This window comes from Nyctibius grandis, chromosome 5, assembly GCF_013368605.1.
Source record: "Nyctibius grandis isolate bNycGra1 chromosome 5, bNycGra1.pri, whole genome shotgun sequence".
NCBI lineage: Eukaryota > Metazoa > Chordata > Aves > Nyctibiiformes > Nyctibiidae > Nyctibius > Nyctibius grandis.
The window spans coordinates 62,165,531-62,186,876 of record NC_090662.1 but is presented as its reverse complement, the minus strand read 5'-3'; the positions used below and the strand labels follow the sequence as shown (position 1 = coordinate 62,186,876).

The window sequence follows — 21,346 nt, the reverse complement described above, 5'->3', positions numbered from 1 at the left end:
AAGCCTGCTCTTCATATAGGTACTTAATGACCATGAACAGGTCAATGCCTAACCTATTGTTTGACCAAGGTTATTTAGTTTTGACAGTTTTACAGTAGGCATGTTTTTTTCAGACTGACTCAATTCTTACATCTTTTGGTCTGAAGTGTAATTTGTCAGCATTCTTGTTTAGAAAGCACGGCCGCTACAAATCAGGGCAATATTCCAGTACAGGTTTTACTCATGCTATATATCAGAGGTTATAATGTCTGCTTACTTCTACTGAATACCGCCTTGGTTATAAATTGAAGGTTGCATTTGTATTCTGAGGTCAGGCTCAAGGGACTATCTAACATCCTCTCCAATGGTCTGAGCAATTGCTTTCTAAGGTATGAATAGCCTTCCTTGTATAAATGTCCATATCCATACGTAAGTATGTACATTCCATATGCATTAGTAAATCTTAGTTTGAGTTCTTGAAATCAATGTTAAAACTATTAAGAACGATATGATTTCTTGCACCTTCCTCTGGAGTATCTAGCACTAGACACTGTCAAAACTTACTCTAACCTGAATGGCCCTCGGGTCTGATCCAGTATGGCAATTCCAACGAGCTTTTATTAATCTACATTCTTTTAAATCTACATTCTATTAATCTACATCTTTTTTCAGTTCTGCTAAGCTCTCAAATGCAGTGATACCATTAAGTTTTGTAACTTAAAACTTAAATACCACTAAGGTTTGTGACAACCAACTCCTTCTACCAGCTCTGAGTTAACCTGCAGCTTACTTTACTGTCTTCTTCCACATTACTCACTATGTCTTGATCACTCATGTGTTGCTGACTGATCTTATGGTGTCATCTTTCCACTGGCCAGGAACACAGCAACTGATGCAGGGTAAGGTGTCAGGAATGTGTGCCTGCCCCTGACTCCATGGAGGTCAACAGTGCCCACGTGGAGCGGTGGCTGTCCTACAGCTTATGCAACATGGAACTGAATAGCACATTTTGTATTATTCCATGAGGAATCAAATTCCCTCTACAAAATATCTTGCAGAGATTCAGACTATGATGACAATAAACACTAGAATTAATTAATTACATCCCAGTGCTTGAGACTAGGGACAGTTCTGGGCCATTTGTGAACCTGCTTTGTTTACTGCTGCCCTGCAAACGTTTACTAGATAGTATGCTGCCCATGAAGACATGAAATCTGTCAGCAGGGTCAGACAAACTCAATGTAACGTAAGTAAACACAGTCATGAGACAGTATTTGGAAGGGATAATCATTGGAGCCTGGCCCATATTCCAAATGGAAATAAACCTTTTATATGGGACTCAGGCTGGATTTATACCAAAGACAAGCCTAGAGTCCCTCCCAGTGCGCCACTCGTGACAGCCTCTTGCTAGGGCTGCTCCAGCCGTTACTCCCAGGGATGAAGAGCACATCCCCCCCTCCCTGGTGCAAGTATTTCATATTCTGCTAGACGGCAGCACTTAGCTCAGCTTTGCTTCTCTGTTTCACTATGGAGCGTCTCCTAATAAAACTGGACTGGGTCATTTCTAGAGCAACAGACAGACAAGTTGCAGGTCAGAGGCTACGGTTAGAGGATACTGAATATGAACTAAGAGTGGTGGTAAAAAGAGGTGGATCTGAAAACCCAGAAGAAACACTGTTCAGAAGGCCAACGTGTTCAGACAAGAGGTTTAATTTGAAGTCTTCCGGTAAATTAAATGCAAACATTGCCAGGTTTGCCAGCGAGCAAAGCTAGACAGATACATGACCACTGCAGCTTGCTTCCTTAAGCTCCACTTTAAATATCAGACTGGACTCTAAAAAGAAAGGGCCACAGTAGCTCTCACCACTTAATCTGCTACAGAAGGTACTGCAAGCTTATCAAGCTTATCCAGCGTATATCAGGCCAGCAACTTGCACTGATGTGTGTGGCTTCCACCTCCCTTTTTAATAAAAGATTTGTAATTTATTTTCTTCCCTTTTGGAGCTAGTCTAAAGGCAAAAAAGGTCAGTCCACTTCTCTGTGTCGGAAGATTCATTCCCACTCCTATTCTTTCTGAGAATGTTGCCTGGAAAATATGGCAAGTAAAACTCCAGAGACAGGCAATATGCATAAAGCATCCTCAAAATCAGAAACAAAAAAAGACAGTTTGGAAGGGATTTGCTGATTTATCTGTCTTTCCATCGCACTTAAACAAACCAAAACTCACTCACAAACCTAGTTCCCTGTATTTTTAAACAGCAGAATACTCTTTTATAAAAACAGTATCTATTCCACTGCTTTACTAGTGAAAAGTCAGAGGGCAAAGAATGCTAAGGTTACGCATTCACCATTGCTTCATACCACACTTAGAAGAACGCTGCACTTTTGTTCTCCCTGTATCCCAAACACTCCCAACTTTAATTTAATGGACTTGATTAATCTTTGTTTTAAACCTTTTTAAACCATCTCCAATAAAGAAAGCAAATCCATTGTGGGTAACTGGCTCTTCTGTGTCCTACTGCCAGATGGTGAGGCATGAAGGTAATGGATAATATTCCTCATTCCTGGATATGAAAACACAAATGGAGTGCAAAGAGCAGAATCTTTTCAGAAATTTTAGACTTTCTCTCTTTGCGTCCTTCTCAGCAGCGCTATAACGTATTGGGTCAATGGATGACGAATACCACGTAGATAAACTGGGAAATTATAAGAAGGAGCCCATCAGCGCTTTACGCTGTTGCAAGTACTGAAAATTGTTTCAGACAAGAACTTAACACGGAAAATTTAGACTTGCCCCCACTGGATGCCATAGTGTGCAGAATGCTCTGGCACTAGCAATATCCTGACTCTCACCATCCAGACAATTGTAGTTATTTTTTGGTTAACGAATCAGCTATTTGCCACAGTTGTGCAGAGCACTCTGCTCTCGTGACAGTGCTTACCCTGGGTAGGCAGGGATGGCTGTGGGAGGTACCGCCCGGACTGCCCCATACACCGTCCTTCCTCGGCCCCTCAGGTGGGCTCCCCGAAACGCGGCTGCTGTGGTGGCTGCAGTTGGATAGGGGAAGCCTGGAACTGTAAAGACAGACAAGGTGGAAGGTGAAAAGGATCTGAGCTCCTGCCCAGAGAACAACCGTCTGCTTTAAACAAGGTGACACAATAGCTCCACAGCGGTGGGACATTTTGCATCAATCCTGCGGAGGGGCATGCTTATAACCCAGCAAGCATCCGTTACATACTTCCTGCTACACCATGGCCTTTGGGGGAAGAGGGGTTGCAGAGAGGTTTGGCATGCAAGAGGTTAATGCTTTGGCATGCCTCACCCACCACAAACAGGGTACAAATCCCCCCACCTTCTGACACCACCATGCACTCTGGTTAGAGTCCGAGAAGCGCAGAGAGTTACTATCAATATAGCAGGCGGCTCTTCCAAAACTGCAGAGGCTCTTTAAAATAATTTGTCAAGAGGCCCTTAAAGTCAACCAACTTACATCAGTCTCTTCCCTCCTTTCCCCTCCCACTCTTTGCCACCCAATCCTCTGTATGTTCATTTTAAAGCCTGAAAGACAAGATAGCCCATATAACAGCAGCAGAAATTTCCCATAAAGTGCCAGTTTACTGAGAGCCCACTTTCATTTAATAAGCGTGACCAATAACTGGCTCCATGTAGAGTGGGGCCTGCTTTATTACACTTTACACTGGAGTAAACTGGCTTGTGATGAAATGTTGTAAAACCTCAGAGGCATCTGCAAACGTGTAATGAACAGATACCGAGAGGGAAGGAGTCCCAGGGCACAAACCCAACCCAAGGTGCGACCAGGTGCATGCCACTGGGGGTCCTGCAGACTTGCAGTTTAGCAGCTTGTATAATATGTACTTTAGGGATTTGTCTGGTTTATTTGATTTCAAAAGGGGGAGGGGAGCAAGGGAATGGCCTGTTCCTCACACATTCCCTCCCCTTGTTCTGCAGCCTCCTCATCGTTCAGAAAGACCCATTCACCAGTACAGAAACACACTGCAGATGAACAAGTTACAGCCACTGCACAGTATACTTTGGCTCAAGGTAAACTCATTCCCAGCGAGACCCATCCTTTCAAGTATATATTATACAGACTGGAGAGAAGAAGGGTAATAGATCATCATTAACTCAAGCACAGTAACAATACAGGGGCCAACGGGGGCTACTTACTGATTAAAGGAATGTAAGTGTTAATACCCCCCCTTCCTGACAGGGGCACTGCGGCGTCATTGCCCAGCGAGACATCTGCTTGAAAGCTGGACGCTAATTTAATTTTCAAAAGAATAAAAAAAAAACAAAAACAAAAACGTAAAAAGGTTATAAAGAAACAGCAGATTGAGAACATAAACAAACACCACTGCAGTTAAATGGCAGAAGTGGAAGTGTCTACTTAAGCTCTACCTGCATATAACTCAGGGCCGTACACCGCTCCAACCACAGGACTCAACTTCCAACCTGAAACAACAAAGACTGCAGTGAATGCCAAAATCTACACCAAGAGAAGGAGCAGGCAGCGTGGGTATGGGGAACAGTCTCTTGCGTGCACCCCAGCTTCACATGCACAGCTCTTTCCAATTTCTGCTTTGCCTCAATCCCCCTTGGTGTAGATGGAGGCCAACTGCCTTATTCTAATGTCAAGTTCTAGGTACAGGTCACTGTATCAGAGGGAACAGCAAAACATCAGCTGAACCGCAGCACGGCAGAGGTGCTGCTGAGGGAATGCCAACTACCTTATATGCATATTCGCCACGAGCACCCTGCGACCCTGCATTCTCTGCGTGAACCTTGCTGTCAGCTCCTCCAGCTCCTCCCTGCTTTCACCGGCAACGCTGCGGATCCAAATCCTCTCTAAAGCCATTGGCCCAGACGGTCGTCCTGGGCAAGTCAATTCATAGCCGTAAATTCTCAGAACACCCTTCTGTCTTATTTGCTAGAGATCTGCTATAAAGCAACAGTGTGTGAATTTCCTCACTAACTGAATTACACGACCATGGTGCAGAAAAGCAATTCAGTCTATTCAGCTCACATTTTCTCCTCTCTGTGTTATTTTAGTATTTCCTGTCTTCTTTATGCTGCTTTTCAGGTGAAAGCCTTCCCAGAATTTGATTTTAATTATCATCTGGATAATTGGCAAGAACTGCAAAACATCAACAAAAAGCCTACAAGAGAATAGTGCATAAAGAAGTCATCGCTGGGGTATGAGAAGAAACACATTTCCCAGTCAGATCTAGAAACATATCTGTCGTCATCCTCCACCTTTCCATCTGGGGAGAGAAGCAAGGGGTGTAAAGCTAACATCATGATCTGGGCTGGCTTCCACAAAGCATTCTTTTCAGGAAAGATCTCAGCTGTTCAGTTAGCACACAGGTATTTTTATTTAAATAAATCCATACCCATCCTCTGTCTTGGGAGTCCTGACGCACTTACCGCGCTTTAACGCCTCTAACCAGCCTAGAAACCACATGAACAACTTTGTGAACTGCAGCCCATCAACACCACCCCTTCATCTGCTGGCAGAGCATCAACTAGAGATGCAATGCAGGCTCCCTCCACAAGACTGGGCACGCTGCCGCTGCGCTGCCCACCTTGATGGCAAAATACTCAAGTGAGTGGTGGCCATGAGAGGACTGGGATCAGCCCTCAAATTTAGTAAGTCATACGACCACTCATCAGTATGCCTTAAGCCTGGCCTAATACTGTAAAGCTACTCTGTGTAGCTTTAAAGCTGGCTGTGAAAGCAAAATATTCCTGCCTGTTCTCAGGGTTTCACAAGTAAGCCAAGTTTTGTTACCAAATAGTCATACGCATTTTCTGCCCTTGTTTTCAGGACAACATAACATGGCTGCGTTGCCTTTTACTACAAAATCTCCTGGTTCCTTTCAGACACTAAGACCAGAATCCCAGCCTTTCTGCCTGCCCATTTCCCCAGCTCTGTAACCAGAAAAAGATTTGTTTGCCAAGAGCCATACAACAGGTCAGTAGCAGAGCCACAAATAAAATTCATATCTTCTGACTTCTGAGTCTTACGTTGTAATCAAAATGGATTCTCACACTAGCCACTACCTATATGCAGCATCCTGCCTTGTTGAAGCTGTTCAGGAACATTTTCAGACCAAAAAGAATTTTTCTGCCTGTTTCAGGACACAGACTCAGATTCAAAATCTGTATCAAAGCAGCATTCAGTTCTGTCAGGAGAAGAAGGCCTTTTTATGTTATATATGACTATGCAATAAAATTACTGCACAGACAGAAGAACCAAGATGAAACAGGGATTCTTCATCACCCAAACAACTTGGTCTTTCTCTATTCAGGTTTATTAGAAAATGACTGAACACAGGCACAGTCTGTAACAAAAAGTGAGCAAACAAGCAGCGCAATTGCCTCTGTTTTCCCGGCTGCTTGGGGACAGCTGTACTTTTACAGTTAGAACCTAAACTGAGATACATCCAATTACATATCCTAAGTTATGCTTCTGAATTCATATTTAGGTATCTACGTGATGGCAATGAGACTCAGGAGTACTACACATCCCACTGTACAGCATCAGCTTGCAGTAGTGGCAGGAAACCCATCGTTTCTCAGCCTCTTTTCCTGGCTTGTTCACATTAGGCATGTCACTACTCCTCCTCTGTCCCCAGTTCTCCATCTGTAACATGGTATTCCTCCATAAACACTAAGGAATTATACTGAAGAATAACGCTACAAATTAGGGTTTATGGGGTTTTTGTTGGTTTCTTTTGGTTGGGTTTTTTTTTGGTCCTGAGGAGAGGCCATGACTTTTCCCTCAACAGGAAGCTTTTGTCTTCCTTCAAACCTTTCAGCTCATCATTAGTACAGTCTCTCTTACCATTTGCATAAGGTGTGACCATCTTCTTATTGGTCATCACTCGCGCTGTGGCGTTGTTAACCTAAAAGTAAGAAAGGGGAGGGGGAGGAGAGGGAAGGAAGCATAGGACATTAGGGAAAGGGATGGAAAACTCTCAGATACCACACACACATATACTATACTTCTCTGAGCAAAAAAAAAATTAAACAACTAATTTTACAAGAATGCAATCTTTAAATTACTTTTAACAGTTGCCATTTAATTATAAAAGTTACAGCTAAACATGGCACTTTAAAATTATGCATTAAACAAAAGGCCAACGAGAGTAAAGTACAGATTCTCCACCACCCTGCCACCCCTTGGAGCGTGCTTATTTTCACCTCATTGATCAAACGGGCAAAGCTTTCGAGATTTTGTCCAGGTTCTGTTCAAGAGGCAGTAATAATTTCTGCAGCCCAGAGTAGGGGAACTGAACCAAGTGATGCACAAGCTGACTTGTTTCTCAAGCTCACCGTTGGGACTGGGGCCCAGCAGGTCGCTGGCAGTCATGCTTTTTAGATAGAAAAAGGTAGCCTGGAGTCCATCAGCTTTAGCTTTGAACTCCCAAGAATTGAGGAGATTTCTGGAACACCACCAAGCATTTGAACAGTTTATATTCACCAATTTCCTCCTCCTCATTATTTTTTCCTTGTCACAAGTCTTCATGGAGCAAAAAGAAGAAATACATAGCAGTAGACCTAGGGTTTTTTTTGGTTTTATTGTGCCCTCCACCCTCTTTACAGAGCTCTGCATAGTTCCAAGCAGTTTGATTGCTCAAGCAAGTGGGGTGTTACCACAGAGATGGTGCTGATAAAGAAAAGATGGACCAGTTTGGAAGCCAAGTTACTGCAGCCCCATGTCAGACAGCCTCAAAGTTCTTGCAAGGAGGGTGAAGTCTTTATACAACATCAATAATTTATCAAAACCCATGCCAAATGCGAATTGAGGCCAGGGTGAAGAAGAAAAAAAAAAAGATATAAAAATAAAAGCTGCCTCGGGCCCTTGAGACTTATGGATGGTGAGAGTACGCAGGGTGGGGAGTCTGGTGCTACATTTACTCTCGTTTCAGCCCCAAAACAATAGAAATATTACACATTTAAAAAGAAAGAATGGGAAACAACAATGATGAGACTGAGAGCATGCAGTTAAAACACACACAGATAAAAGAAAGAAAAAAAAACACCACAATTGATTCAGAGGGTGGGGAGGGGAGGAGGGAGGATATAGGGTCTCACAGACAATCATTAAGATGGAGCGAGTGCCTGAAATCAGCTGCTACAGCAAAGTGCAACACAAGCACTTAAAGGAAAAATGGCCAGAACCGATCAGAAACCACCAGTCAGCAAAGAGACCAACAGCTGCATTTAACCGAGTAAAGAAATAAACAAACTGGGGAGGGGAAGAGAGAAAGAAAAAGAGAGAAAACAAACAGTAACAGCTACAAACAGGTCTCAGAAAGAGAGAGCAGCAGAAAGGGGCAGGAGAGAGAAAAGAGGAAATGGGTGCATTAATAAAAACCAGCCAAACTGGAGTTCAGTAACTCTGAGTAAGATGTGCAAGGGGAAATCACCATAAAGTCAGTAATCAAACAGCTCAGACTGCTACGAAACAAGATGTACATCCAAAGTCCAGGCGGCATTACTCAACAGCATTGAAAATAAAAGGGGGAGAAGGGGGAAGGAGGTGGGTGGGGACAACAAGTCAAATCACATTTCGTAGTGTTAATGTGAGATGGCAGATGGATTTTTTCTTTCTTATTTAATTTCGTTTTTTTGTAATTTTAAGAAAAATTAAAAAAAAAAAGAAAAAGCTTCTTCTCTAGCGCTTTTGTTTCACTTACCGCCAACTCGTACCATCGCCAGCATTGTGTATAGTTACCATGGAAAGAGTGAGTCAAGTGAAGGGCCCTAAACGCTAAACCATTGAAAAGGGAAATAAAAAAAACAAAACAAAAAAAAGGCAAAATATGCAGACATCTTACTCAAAAACGGCGGCTTTTTTGTTTTAATATTTGTACTTTTTGTTTGTTTGTTTGTTGTTTTTTTTTAATTTTAAAAGAAAGAAGGAGATAGGGAAGACGCCAGTTAGCCTTCAACACAGTGGAATACCCAACTGGTCAACACCAGGCATGCCCAATGTATGGCCATGTCGGCCAGCCAACATTAACCCTTCACTCCCCTGTGGTGAGAGCTAGAAACTTTAAGGATTAGCTTTCACCAAGCCGACTCTTGACCGTGGGCAGGTCAAGAAACCAGCGGTGTGTATAGCACAACCCACTCTGCCCCACCTCTCCCCTCCCACCATGGGCATTATCTCACACTTTCGTGGAGGAGAACTGGCCTCGGAGGAAAGAGAGGATACTGGCTGGTCCCCTGCTTTCTTTTTTGGACACAGAGTTAGAAGTCGGACAGTACTCTTTCAGTTAGTTTTGTTCAGGCCTGGTAACAGGAAATCGGAGCCTCGCAAACTGAAGCAAAGGAAAAATCAAGACAGCAGAAGGGCAAAAATTTGGAGTGGGTGGGAAAAAAAACTTAATAAAAGAAGAAAGAAAAGAAAAAAATACCCAAAACAACAATAAAAATATTCCGTAAGGGGCGTAAACTTTTATACATTTCAGTGCAGGGAGGTGAAGGACACAGACACAAACACACACGCACACACAAGACTGGGATCCAAATGTGAAATAAGTGAGGCAAGACACAAAAAGAAATCAAAAGAATAAATATAAAGAAGAAATTGAATTACTGAAGACATGCACCTCGATTTTACGGCCCTCTACCACGGTGCCGTGTAATTTCTCCCTGGCCCTGTCTGCATCAGCACTATTCTCGAAAGTTACGAACCCGAATCCCTGCATGCAGCGGGAGAAGGGGGGAAAACATGCACATCGTTATATATTGAAATACTGATCTCTAGGTAAATAGAGAAAAAATATCACAGTATGAAATCGACATCAGCACAACTCAGCAATAACCTCCTAGAGTCACATTGTTGGTTCATGCATGTTTCATAAATGAAAGAAATTAAATTCGATAAAATAAAGGAACTGTAATCATAATAAGAGTAATTAAAAAAAAAGAAAACATAAAAGCAATTGAGGCCAGACCAAAAAAGAAGTACAAAGTTACTCGAGACAAATTTTTTGTTTTGTTTTGTTTGTTTGTTTAAAAACACTAAACCCTGCTCCGACATAGGGAAGCTGATCAAGCCCAAGCAGGGCTTCTCTCCCCTCTGCTAATTAACACACATGCTTTGCAGGACCCCCCCGCCCGCCCCAGACACAGTACAGGACATCGACACTGAGCAGCACTTCGTTCTCTTGCGAAACTGCTATGAGAGCGAGCAGCAATCTGAGTTCACGCCTGGCACCAGGAATTCTGCGAAGCTTTGGGCAAATCAAACACTGAACCTTGCTTTTCCCACCTGTAAAACGGAGACAATAATAATTACCTACCTTAGAAAACTGTTGAGAGGAAGGGCTGTTTGTAAAGCATCCCTTGTAAGCTCTTCGGGGCACAGCTCATGTCTACTCCTATGCCTGTTAACTTCCCTAACAACACATGGTGCCCTGAAAGTAAGCAGGGCTTCTAGGTGGCACCATCAAACAAACATTACTTAACATGAAGATTTAGAGTATCACATATGCTAGTTTCAAAGTTTTTCTATCTGTGAGTACTGTGTTGGACTTAAGTGTAAATCTAGACACTTATATACCGACTCATCAGTAAAGGCAGGTTTTGTCTGACACTCCTGACCTACTACTACCAACCTCCCACCCTGCTACCCATCTTACTTGTCTGTGTTCTGAGATGGCAACCTCTGTGCCGTGGATGGTAACAAATCTCTGCCTAATTAGACCAAGAAGTTTGAGAAAAACTGACGTGCCCTGCTTGGAGCAACAACAAAGGCTCGAGGACTACTATAATGTCCCTTTAGGACTACTAAAATGCCCCTTTAGCTAGAGAAATTTAGGTTTACCACATCCATGAAGGCACATGCAATGCGCCTGTCCTACATGCTCATACTGCTGCCAACTCATGCAGTCGCATAACAGGGCAGCGAACGAGATCGTGCTTCCTTCCGCGGAGATGAGCGCACTGACATTAAAACAGAGCCAACGTGACCAAGTGAACTAGGATTTTAACTAGTAACAAATAGTATCTTACAACAGACAGCTGTGATGAGATGTTCTTCATGTCATTACAGAGAGCGGGGCCAAACAAAACACTTTATTGCATTCTACTTTTAGGGTATCTTAAGAACAGGAGAAGGGTAACTGGCTCCGATGGGTAACCTGGTATAAAGCAAGTACCAGTTTAATGTACAGAGAGTAATCTCTGCTGGCTCCGATACTCTCACGAGCAGGAGGAACAAAGCTTGCATTTGATGCAATAGAAACTCCTGGTATTAACTGGAGAGCGAGGTGATGTGAGTGATCTACAGCTACGCCTCGTCAGGGAAATGGCATGCTAGCCTCGCAGCCTGCTCCGTGCAGCTTGGGGTCAATGCACATGCACTGGACCCCCCACCCAAAAAAATAGCATCTTCATTTCTAAGCACTGTTAGCAACAAGACACAAGCAAGCCATCATTCTTCACATGCTTTTTAAAGGTCTTTACAATACTAATCTTAAAAAGCCCAAGCCGCTCGCACATGCTGGCTTTTATCATCCACAGCTAGGTTTCCAGCACAAAACTGTTACACATAAAATGCAGTGGTTTTTATTTTCCCCTTTTTTTCCCCCTTGAACAGCAATAATAAAAGAACTTATCCAAGTACTGCAATGTTGAGATCAACAAGAGCGCTCCTTTGGGCTCCAATCCAATAATCTAAAACTTCAGATAATTTCATTTCTCCAGCTATAAATAAAAAGCTGTATAAATAACAAACTGATGCCTTTTTCAGAACAGCATAAAAGTTTTCTGTTTAAATGAATTAAAACTGGAGCTACAAGAGATTGGGGCTAATAGAACAGCCCAACCACATATAACTCTCAAATATGTTGCAGGAAACCAGGGGGGTGGCAGGGGGTGTAATAGCAAAGCTGATTATGAAGGGACAGGGTATCGTGTCTGCTTCGAAGAACCCCTACAGAGAAAGGCAAGACTGAGAAATAGATCAACACCTTTTCCCCTGGTTCTATACAATGGAGAAAAAGCATCTTTAAAAGGCTGGGGGAGGAGGGGAGGTAAAGACAGCAACAGGAATCTCTATTTCCCTCTTCTCTTTTTACATTAAAATTTCTGTTTGTTCTAGACAAGCCTGTGGAGACCGAATGAAATCTATGTCTTCGGCAATGATGTGAACTGAAAGCTGGAGAGCAGAGGGAAGGTAATTTTTTAGACGTTAATCTGTGCAGGCTAAAACCAAACTAAGACTATTTTAATTCACATTTGTTTGCAATTAGTGAAGTCTGTATGGGATTTTAAAAACCACATTATCATTAAATATCTTTAAACTGATTAGGAATTTTCCATATTTTTACTAAGTTAACCCAAGGCAGGGTACAATCCACATGCAGACTATATGAAAATAATTAACAACGTGAATTAAAACAGAATTAATCTGATTGTTAACAACATAACTAATTAACCACAATTTTTGTTTTATTGACAGATCAGCTTGTGCAACTCTCTCTGTTGAGAACCATTTAATGTCAATGCTGAATTAATGCTTTACATAGTTGACTATGGCAGAGTCAGTATTTGTGCCCCCTTGGTTTGTCTTCTTAATGCATCTCTTAGACATTCAAATTTTCATCAGCAAAAATAGGTGAGCCATGCTTGACATTTTTGTTATTTCTATGTTTAAAAACTAGCAGTTGTATATACATATTTTTGATGTGGGAGAGAAAAAAAGCACATATATATATTTTTAATTCCTTCTCACAGATGACCTGTAAAGAATAGGGATTAATTTGTACCTAAATACAAATACAACAAACAATTCTCAGTTTTCCCTCCCAAGGTTGTCTTGCCCTTGGAAAAAAAAAAAAAAAAACCCAGAAAGAAAGAAAAAACAAAAAGAGGTGGCAGATGTGCAATATTTACTAGCTTAGCCTTATAGCAGGTACTGGTTTACTCCATAGTAGTAGGTATGGAGCCAGAAGAAGGGAAGATACAATCCTGGGTAAAAAAAAAAGACTTAAGGTTTCTAAAATTTAGATTATACAAATAGCTTGGGTTTAAGAAGGCTGTTATGATAACAAGGCTAAAATTTTCAACAATTCTTCTCCACCAGCAACTACCAGGAACTTCTCCCAAGCAGAAAATAAATTTAAGCCTCAGTGTACCCAGCAAACACTAAATAACCCCAGCAAACATTTTTAGGACTGGTGAGTAATTTGCAATGCCAGACTAACCCCATTTTACCCAAAGGTTTATTCAAAGGGCCTGAAGACACCGAGTAACCGCCACCCTTTTAGTCTGGCCTCAGACTCTGCAATAAATAACAAGCAACATGATGAGCAGTGAAAAAAAATAATAAATGTATATATATAGTATTTGAACGTTTCCATCTCTGAAGAATGAGAAAGAAAATTTACCATGTAACCGTAAAGGGAGAAATCAAAAGCAGACGGTTCTCCTGGGTGTGGCCAGAACACAGAAATTAAACAAAAAAACAACAAAAAAAAATAAAGTAAAATAATAATAATAAAAAAAAAGAAAATAAAACCAAAGGAAACTAAACAGAGCCCCTCGAAATCCATGCATTGTTAACCCTTCGTTTGTCACGGAGTTTAGACCAGTCACCTCAGCAACAGCGTCTTTGCCTTGTACCACTGGAGCACGCAGCCAGCAACCGGCCTTGCAGTCATCTGCTGCTGTGCTCATTTTTAACCAAGTTTTTTCTTTTCTTTTTTCCTTATTTCCATAATAAACAAACTTTCAGTAGCCTGAAAAAATGGCCAAGGAGACAGCAGCTTAGGCTACCTGTTTCCAAGGCATCTGGAGGGAGTAGGAGGGTTTCAGCTATAATCCACCTGAGATGAGCAGGACTGAATGCACTGACAGAAACACAGCACAAAATTCAGAAACACATTACTGAAGTTACACACACAAACGCACACTTCAAATTGGTGAGGGAATCCATGTAAACCAAGCTGCCACCACTTCAGCAGCTCTTCCAGCCCCTCCCTGCCCCAGTGCCGTACTTTGAGTGCATTATGGCACACATGTGTAAAGCACCCGTCCGCGTACCTGTGCAATCTGGTGAATCAGATGCAGGAATTAATCTGGCTAAAAAAAACCCACTAATGGACCTTAAAAAAACGAAACCCAAAAACAAACTGCAGGGCTATTTTTAAGCTGGATCATTTCCCCAGTCCAGCTTGTTGCGTTGCTCCAGTGCCAATGTCTCCTGCAAAACCGAGGAGGGAGCAGAGGTCAGGAGGGAACGGTGGGAGACCGGCCAGCACTGCTGCACAGCGAGAGCTTGGGCCTTCAGAGCACCTCCAGCCAACTCGAGTCAGGGGCTTCGCGGCCCAGCGTCGTCCCCGGTTGCGTGCTCCTCCTCCTCTCCTCGATCAGTCGTGGATCGTACTGTGTGGTCTGTGAGTTCAACTAGCTAAACTGGCAGAGGACAAGCTCATTTCTCTCTCACTCTCTGCTGCATCAATTTTTTGCCAATTTAGCACCCTGGATTCAACTCCCTACACAGTGAAACGAGCACTACTGGGAAGGCGCTCCCACAGGAGCAGTAAATCAGCTTATACAATCAAGCCATCAACTTCTGCCTTAATTATTCAAGGTTAAATAAACCAGTTCAGTGTATGGACTAATTTAACTCATTAGTTTAGTATCGCACTGTTGAAGCCATAAAACTGTACTTCACTGAACTAGGATAAAGGGACACAGGTCATGTCTCCTTCATGCCATTGGCATTATAAAGGGATTTGGTGACCTAAGAAAGCAACGCTGGTCGCTTAATTTGTCATTAAGCCTCTTTGTGTTAATAACACTATTTGTATTTCTGTCTCAACTGATGACATCTGAACAAAAAATAATAAAAATAGAATTAAAATGAAAATAAGACCTCTAATTTATTTTATGTAACAAGGGGTTGTTTTTATTTCACTAAGTGGAAACTAAGTCCAGAACAAGAGTGGCTCAACTCAAAGAACCTAATCCATTCAAACAAGAAATAAATGCAAATGTAAAGTCTTTTAGGCAGTTATCAAAACCTAAATTCATATTCTTATCTTAACCTACAGTTAACTGCAAACACAGAAAAACCCTAAGTGTTTCCACACAGCTTTCTGCACAAGTTTTTAGTTTGCACAGGTTTACTTATAGAAGTCCACTCACCAACAGATGCAATTTCTTTGTGAAGACAAGATGTAAGCTACTATACAACGCATTTTTTAATTAAAAATGAAGCGCTTCTAGACACTTCCGTCCTATAGAAGAACTTGGAGATCTGGGTCTCCCAAGTGGAAGGCAGCGAGGGACATAAACTTAGACTACCCTGAAACCATGAGCTTGCAATCTGCACTAATATGAACTCTTACCATTTAAAAATCTAAAAAAAAAAAAAAATAATGCTCCCTGTTCAGCCAAGATTTTGCTGTGTGCTTACGCACTCTTGGTCTCTGAATGTCATTGAGGGCACATCTCGGAATGCCACATGGTACGCAGCTGATGAGCAAAGAGCTTGGATTCCCTTCCCCTGCAGCTTTACAAATGCCACAGGGTACTTGTTATGCAGGCAGACTGCATTAATTCTGCAAATATGTCCACTTGTTCGGTTCAGCACAACCGTGCCAAAATATGCATTTAGAGGATGCATCTCCACTAACAAAAGGAGCAGGAATCCTCTCTCTCGACTTCCTCTGGAGGTGTTTTATTCATGGTTCAGTGAAGTGTACGGTAAACTGCAACCATGAGCATAACGCTATTTAAAGGCATTATATGGGTCAGAACTAGAAATGTAATGGTAAAGAGGATAAATGAAACAAACAGATAGTTTCCTGGAAGCAAGCAAAAAAACCAAACACATCAAGGGAAGACTGATGTCATTCTATTAAACAAGAATAAACCAAAATGAAATTCAAGGGATGTTTAAAGTTTGTATCTTGTTTCTCATACATAGCAAAGCAATATCAGTGTGAAGTCCACCAGGGCCCATATAATCCTACTAAACAGATTGAATCTGGGCAGAAATCAAGTTAGGAAACAAGAATTCACATTGCTTTGAGAGGAGAATCAGCAAACTAATTATTAACTGCCTCCTACTCTGCTGTGATACCGAAAGTCAACAAATAACATTTCCTAAGCCAAATGCAAGAACCTGAGGGGTGAGGTGGCTGTGATGGACACACACTGCTCTCTCTTTGGTCACCACACTTCCTACATACACATGGATCCTGAAGATGCAGCCAGTTTGATATAGTTCCCCTAGGCTGTTGAAGAAAACTGCCTGGTCATCTCAGGTGGATTCAAAAGGAAGAACGCAACCCGCACACTTCCTCCAGTCCCTCCTACTGACCAGCACTGGAGCGATCCCAGCAGAGATCTCCTGCCACAGCTCGGCAGGGACAAAGCGCTGCTCAACCCGATTGTACACTGGGTGGGGGCGAACCCAGGGCAGTTTGGGATTTACCACTATACCTTTTAAATATTTACAAAACATATATACAAAACTCTACAACCCTTAGGAACCCGGGTAAGGGAAGGGAGCATTGAGAACACAGCACAAGGCAGGCAGCAGGAGCATCTGCTTTCGGATTCCCAAGAGAGAAGAGGAGGAGAAGAAGAGAGAGAGGTTTCATATCATTAGATTAGAATGGAAACCACAGGGCAGGAAAATGCATTCAGATTTATTTTTTTCCTAAGGTGGAGGAAGAACCCAAGAGTGAGTGAGTGGCCTCCAGAAAGATCCATTGCCTTTGCTTCACCATCAGATCACCAAACTGTTTTTTTTGCATTATTATGTGAATACCAGGTGCTTCGTGCAGCTACACCCCACTCAAACACTGGGGCCTCCCATTTTCATGCTAAGCAGGAATAATCTTGCAGTCTTTTTAAAACAGGAATTATTTTTGGGTAGAGAAGGATGCAAAGATACCACAAAATTACTCTTTGGGTGTTTTCTCATTCTGTTCAGATTCTGCCCCATCCCTCATACAGGCTATCAGTTTTGCAAATGCTTTTTGCTGTAAAGTGACAAAAAAGCAGTAGAAAACTGCATGATCAAGGACTGGAAGCACATCTCTTTGGATCACTTTCTTTTTTCATATATGTATTAAGGGTTCAGGATAAAATTCATCAAGGAACTCTTCAGCAATAATTTTTGTTTTAACTGAAAACCAGAAGCCTTGGACTTTATTTAACAACTGCACAAGGCGGCACTTTTCATAGTCATAAATCAAGTCTTCACAGAAAGCCTCCGACATTAGTGTTGCCTAGAAGGGAAAGGGCATCTGTGGGCCTTTAATACAGGGCTGTATGGATGGGAGAGGGAGAGTGAAGTTCGTATGCGGAGAAGAAAACACTTCTAGAAAGCACAGGCAGTGGGGTATGAAGGGTAGAGCTCACCACTTTGCCAGGCCAGTTATTTTTGTTCTTTCTTTTGCAATTACATCCAAACAAGTAGGGATTTGATAGAGGCCAGAGGCTATTCCCAAAGCCAAATAGAAACAACTAAAATCAAGACTAAGTCACAGACAGCTCTGGCCTATAAATATCAGAAGAACAGCAGAGAGCAGAATAAATATTTACAAACTCAGCATAGCTGATTGTTTTGGTAAAGCATATAGATTTTTATCCACACAGGGAAGTAAAACTCTCTAACTAAGCCATATAGACATTTACTTGTTCAAACTGTCTGATTAAAAAAAACCCACAAAAACAAAAACATGGTATTAAGCCCAAACAAAGGATGGGGAAAGGGCTCACACTCACTTCTTCTGTATACACATCAACCGCCTTCTGGTTTCCAGCTAATACAGAGACTGAAGAATTTAAGAATGCATCTTGGGTAACATGGGTGGAAATTTGCAGAGGGCTCTGAACATGAACATACCCCAGAATGTGTGTTGAAGCAAAGAGGTCACCTTAAGACTGTGAACCTCAAATCCAAGCGAAAGGCACAGACTCTAAACCAGAACTGCTTAGCTGAATTGCAACTTCAAAATCTCGTGTGCATGCACACATGTGCGCACACGTGTCGGGGGGGAGGAGGGACATTTTGTTTTAATTGAAAATGGGAATCTTAGCATTGATTAAGTCAAGCAGAGTATAGACATGCACTGTGCAAGCTTCCCCCACAGAGCTTTGGCAATGCACCTCGCTCCTGACCTGCAAAACTCCCTGCTATTCCAGTGCTGAACCTCCTGGGCAGAGAGAGAATCACATCAATTTGTCATTGTGGTGATACTGGTTACGTGATGAGAACCAACTGCCAATTAGGACAAAGATCACTGAATCTCTCTGTAGCTGACCTGAGCAACATTTGAAATCTCATCTCCAGAGATATAAATTACCATTAACCCTCAACAAAACCTCCCTCTTAATATATCTGTAAGATGAAAATAGATGTGTGAATGCAAATTCAGGGGGGAGAGGTCCACACGGGGCAGGGCAAGTGGAATGAGGATGCTTATATTAAGCATCAAATATCTCAAACATGAAAGGTCAGTATCTCAGAAGTGCCGAGTAAGTCTGCAAAATAGAGTAAATAAAATCCTTTCACATATGAGATATGACAGTTTTTCTATAGAAGTATTTTAATGGAACAAAAATGTGGTTTGGGGGGCTGGGTGGGTTACACTTTGTTCTTACAGTCTCCCATCACACAAAGCTGTTTTACCTTATTCTGCCTTCCCCACAGGGCACCCATTACTAGTGCAATGGGAACGGATTGGTATGAAGGCTCAAGTGACTGACTCCCTGTTTGTTCAGAAGGCTGGGGAACCTGATCCCACACTACAGACAGGAATGTCTAGGAGCATTTGTACATGCTGCCCAGAAATGACCATGCTTAGAGTCTGGAGTCAGAGGGAACTGGAGACAGCCCCCAAAATAGCTTTTCCCTTCCCCCATCACACTAATTCCTGCTGATCTCTACAGAGTATATTCTCTAGGCAATGAACTGCCTTTTACTCTGCAATCAAAGCAAGAGAAGCGGGTAGAGAAACAGGACTTACCTTCGAGCCACGCTCATTAAAGATTATCTCTACATCAAGGATTTTGCCGAATTGCTGCAGAGAGACAAGGGGAAAAAAATTATTTTTGGCAATCCATTTTTCCTACCTTTTGGGGGCTGGCTTAGCACAAGAAGGGAGGTGAGAATATTTCCATTTCTAGCATACAGGCAAAGGCATAAAATCCGAGTGATGTGACCCAGTTCTTTCAGGTTAGGACATGCTGATCCTCTTGATCACAGACCCTAGGTTTTCTCACAAAAGTCTAAAGGAAGAAAAACAATCTCCAGAAGAGCTTTACGGATTTGAGGTGGCTTTTCTTTTCCCTCTTTTAATCTAAGCAATTCTTTCTTCCTTCATTCTACTATTTCATCTAAGACATGGTTATGAGATTTCATCCCAGACATCTAACAACATTTCTCAAATGTAATTCAGCATTCATCATCCTCCTGAAGTGGCTATCACAAAGAGAAACTTAAGAGTGATGTTGTTTCTATGGAAAGGATAGTCACATAAGACTTCCAGCCTCAAACATTCCAAACTCTAAATCTCCTTTCCTTCCTCCCGCCCTTTACTTTCCAAAACTCCAAGCCTTCAAAAGAATTGATGGCAGACTCGGAAACCATGAAAATGGCCAACCCCTAATAGTTTGTTTTTCAGAAAAAAAGACCATTCAACTTCAATCTGTGACAGCAGGCTGTCGAAAACCTATGCAAGTTTATCACTTATGATACAATTCTGACCTCTGTGTCAGTCTGGAGACCCCGAGGAGAGTAGGGCCCCACTACTCTGCACTGTTTCAAAAACTGGTTCCAAAGAGATCCCTACTTAGCACAGAGCAAAAATGGGAAATGAGAGCTACAAGCTAGAAAGGAGATTTACCACACTCTGTGGAACCATATATGGATCACAACCTTCACCTTGGACATATTAAAATATTTTTATTGAACTGGCCAGATTCAAACCAGTAACCCATAGGTAAAAGCATCACCATTTCAAGAGAGCCCTGCAATGCTCTGTCCTCTAGAAGCATCAATGTTGCATTTCCAAACTGGAGGTCTGCTCTCCAGAAAGACAGGTCTAAGATCTCATTTTCAGGAGCATATATACAGAGCAGTCTTAACTCCAGAGATGCATATTGTGCTCAGACAAATGCTGTATCTGAGCATTTTTCCTACCCCATTATCTACAAAAGCTTCAGTCAACATGGTTTTGATTTCACTGCTTGAAGATTTAAAGGTGGTAGAAAATGAAGGAAGGGTCAACAAGGAAAGAAAGGATGGTTTCACAGTTAGGAAAGATGATGAACACAGGCTCCGGGACTGGGACACTCTTTACTTTGCCACGATGCTCTTCATAGAATATTTGCCTTTTTTTTTTTTAATTAACATGTCAGTTTGGAGTCAAGTGGGTATAATGCTCATTTTGTGGGTGCCATGCTTGAAAGACTTGTGACCAGATCTGCAAACATGGAACATTTACAACAGTGAGCCATGATGACTGAGGAGAAGCTCTGAATATGTAAAGCAATAAAAAGCTATTAAGTGTCTTGAACAAGTATTCCACAACTGTCTTTAGCTAAAATTGTTGGAAGCATTTTGTTTGCTTATAGTTTCCGTCTGCTTCCATTCTCCATTCTTAAAAAGGAAATAGTCGTATTCTTTTACAAATGTTGGTTCACAGATGTTGTTTTTACTGTTCTATTGTTTAAGGACAATACTTGATCTTCTATTCATCCCAAGAACAACTGAATTCACAATATCCCACGTTACACAAAGTTTGAATAATGCTAATGTAAACATGCATCTTCCTTGAAACCTCAACATCTCAACAGCTTAGGTTTGATCCATGCTGGATCCTCTTTTGACCACTGCTGTGCCAATCACAGCTAAAATACATTTTCTGTTTCTATCCCAGGCTTGGTGTGGGTTTGTCTATAATGGAGATTAGCCGTTGATTGCTTTTTGTTGTCTTTGTTGCATATGGTTTGGGCACTGCCATGAAAGAAATCAGTCACAATTGCTTTCTTGGTAGACTATTTCAGTGTCACTACATGACAAGGGCTGAACCAATTTAACAGCTCACAGCTGCTGAAAGGCTGTCCCTGCTCCCTTGTCTGGTCTCACCAGTTTCCTAAAGCTGGCCCCAGTTTTCATTCTCACCTGTAGATAAACTGATACAGCTCACCAATCCTGCAAAAACTAGCTCAACAAAAGGAATAAATAGGAAATTTTTCATGATTTACTGATCTGAAGTGGCTCAAAGGGTCAGGTGAGCATTAGGGCTCTGAGAAGCAAAAGGGAGCGGAAAGCAGCACACCCTGCCCAAGAGCAGGATCTGT

The 21,346-nt window shown here is 42.0% G+C and overlaps 1 protein-coding gene across 16 annotated transcripts in view; it reads right to left on the bottom strand.

Annotated features, from left to right (window-relative positions):
* The window catches only part of RBFOX2 (RNA binding fox-1 homolog 2), a 169,554-nt gene that overhangs the window by 12,668 nt on the left and 135,540 nt on the right, over positions 1 to 21,346 (bottom strand). For 10 of the 16 annotated variants that reach the window (XR_011048298.1, XR_011048299.1, XM_068402455.1 and 7 more), the window contains 6 exons: positions 19,009 to 19,062; positions 9,622 to 9,714; positions 6,846 to 6,906; positions 4,400 to 4,453; positions 4,169 to 4,261; positions 2,922 to 3,054 (listed from right to left, as the gene is read on the bottom strand). Coding sequence is in view for 10 of the 16 variants with exons in the window: in XM_068402455.1 (XP_068258556.1) it covers positions 2,922 to 3,054; positions 4,169 to 4,261; positions 4,400 to 4,453; positions 6,846 to 6,906; positions 9,622 to 9,714; positions 19,009 to 19,062 (488 nt within the window). In the remaining 6 variants the exon portion in view is untranslated. Of the gene's footprint in view, positions 1 to 2,921; positions 3,055 to 3,470; positions 3,539 to 4,168; positions 4,262 to 4,399; positions 4,454 to 6,845; positions 6,907 to 9,621; positions 9,715 to 19,008; positions 19,063 to 21,346 lie in introns of all 16 variants that reach the window. The other 6 variants (XR_011048303.1, XR_011048302.1, XR_011048300.1 and 3 more) reach the window with 2 other exon arrangements.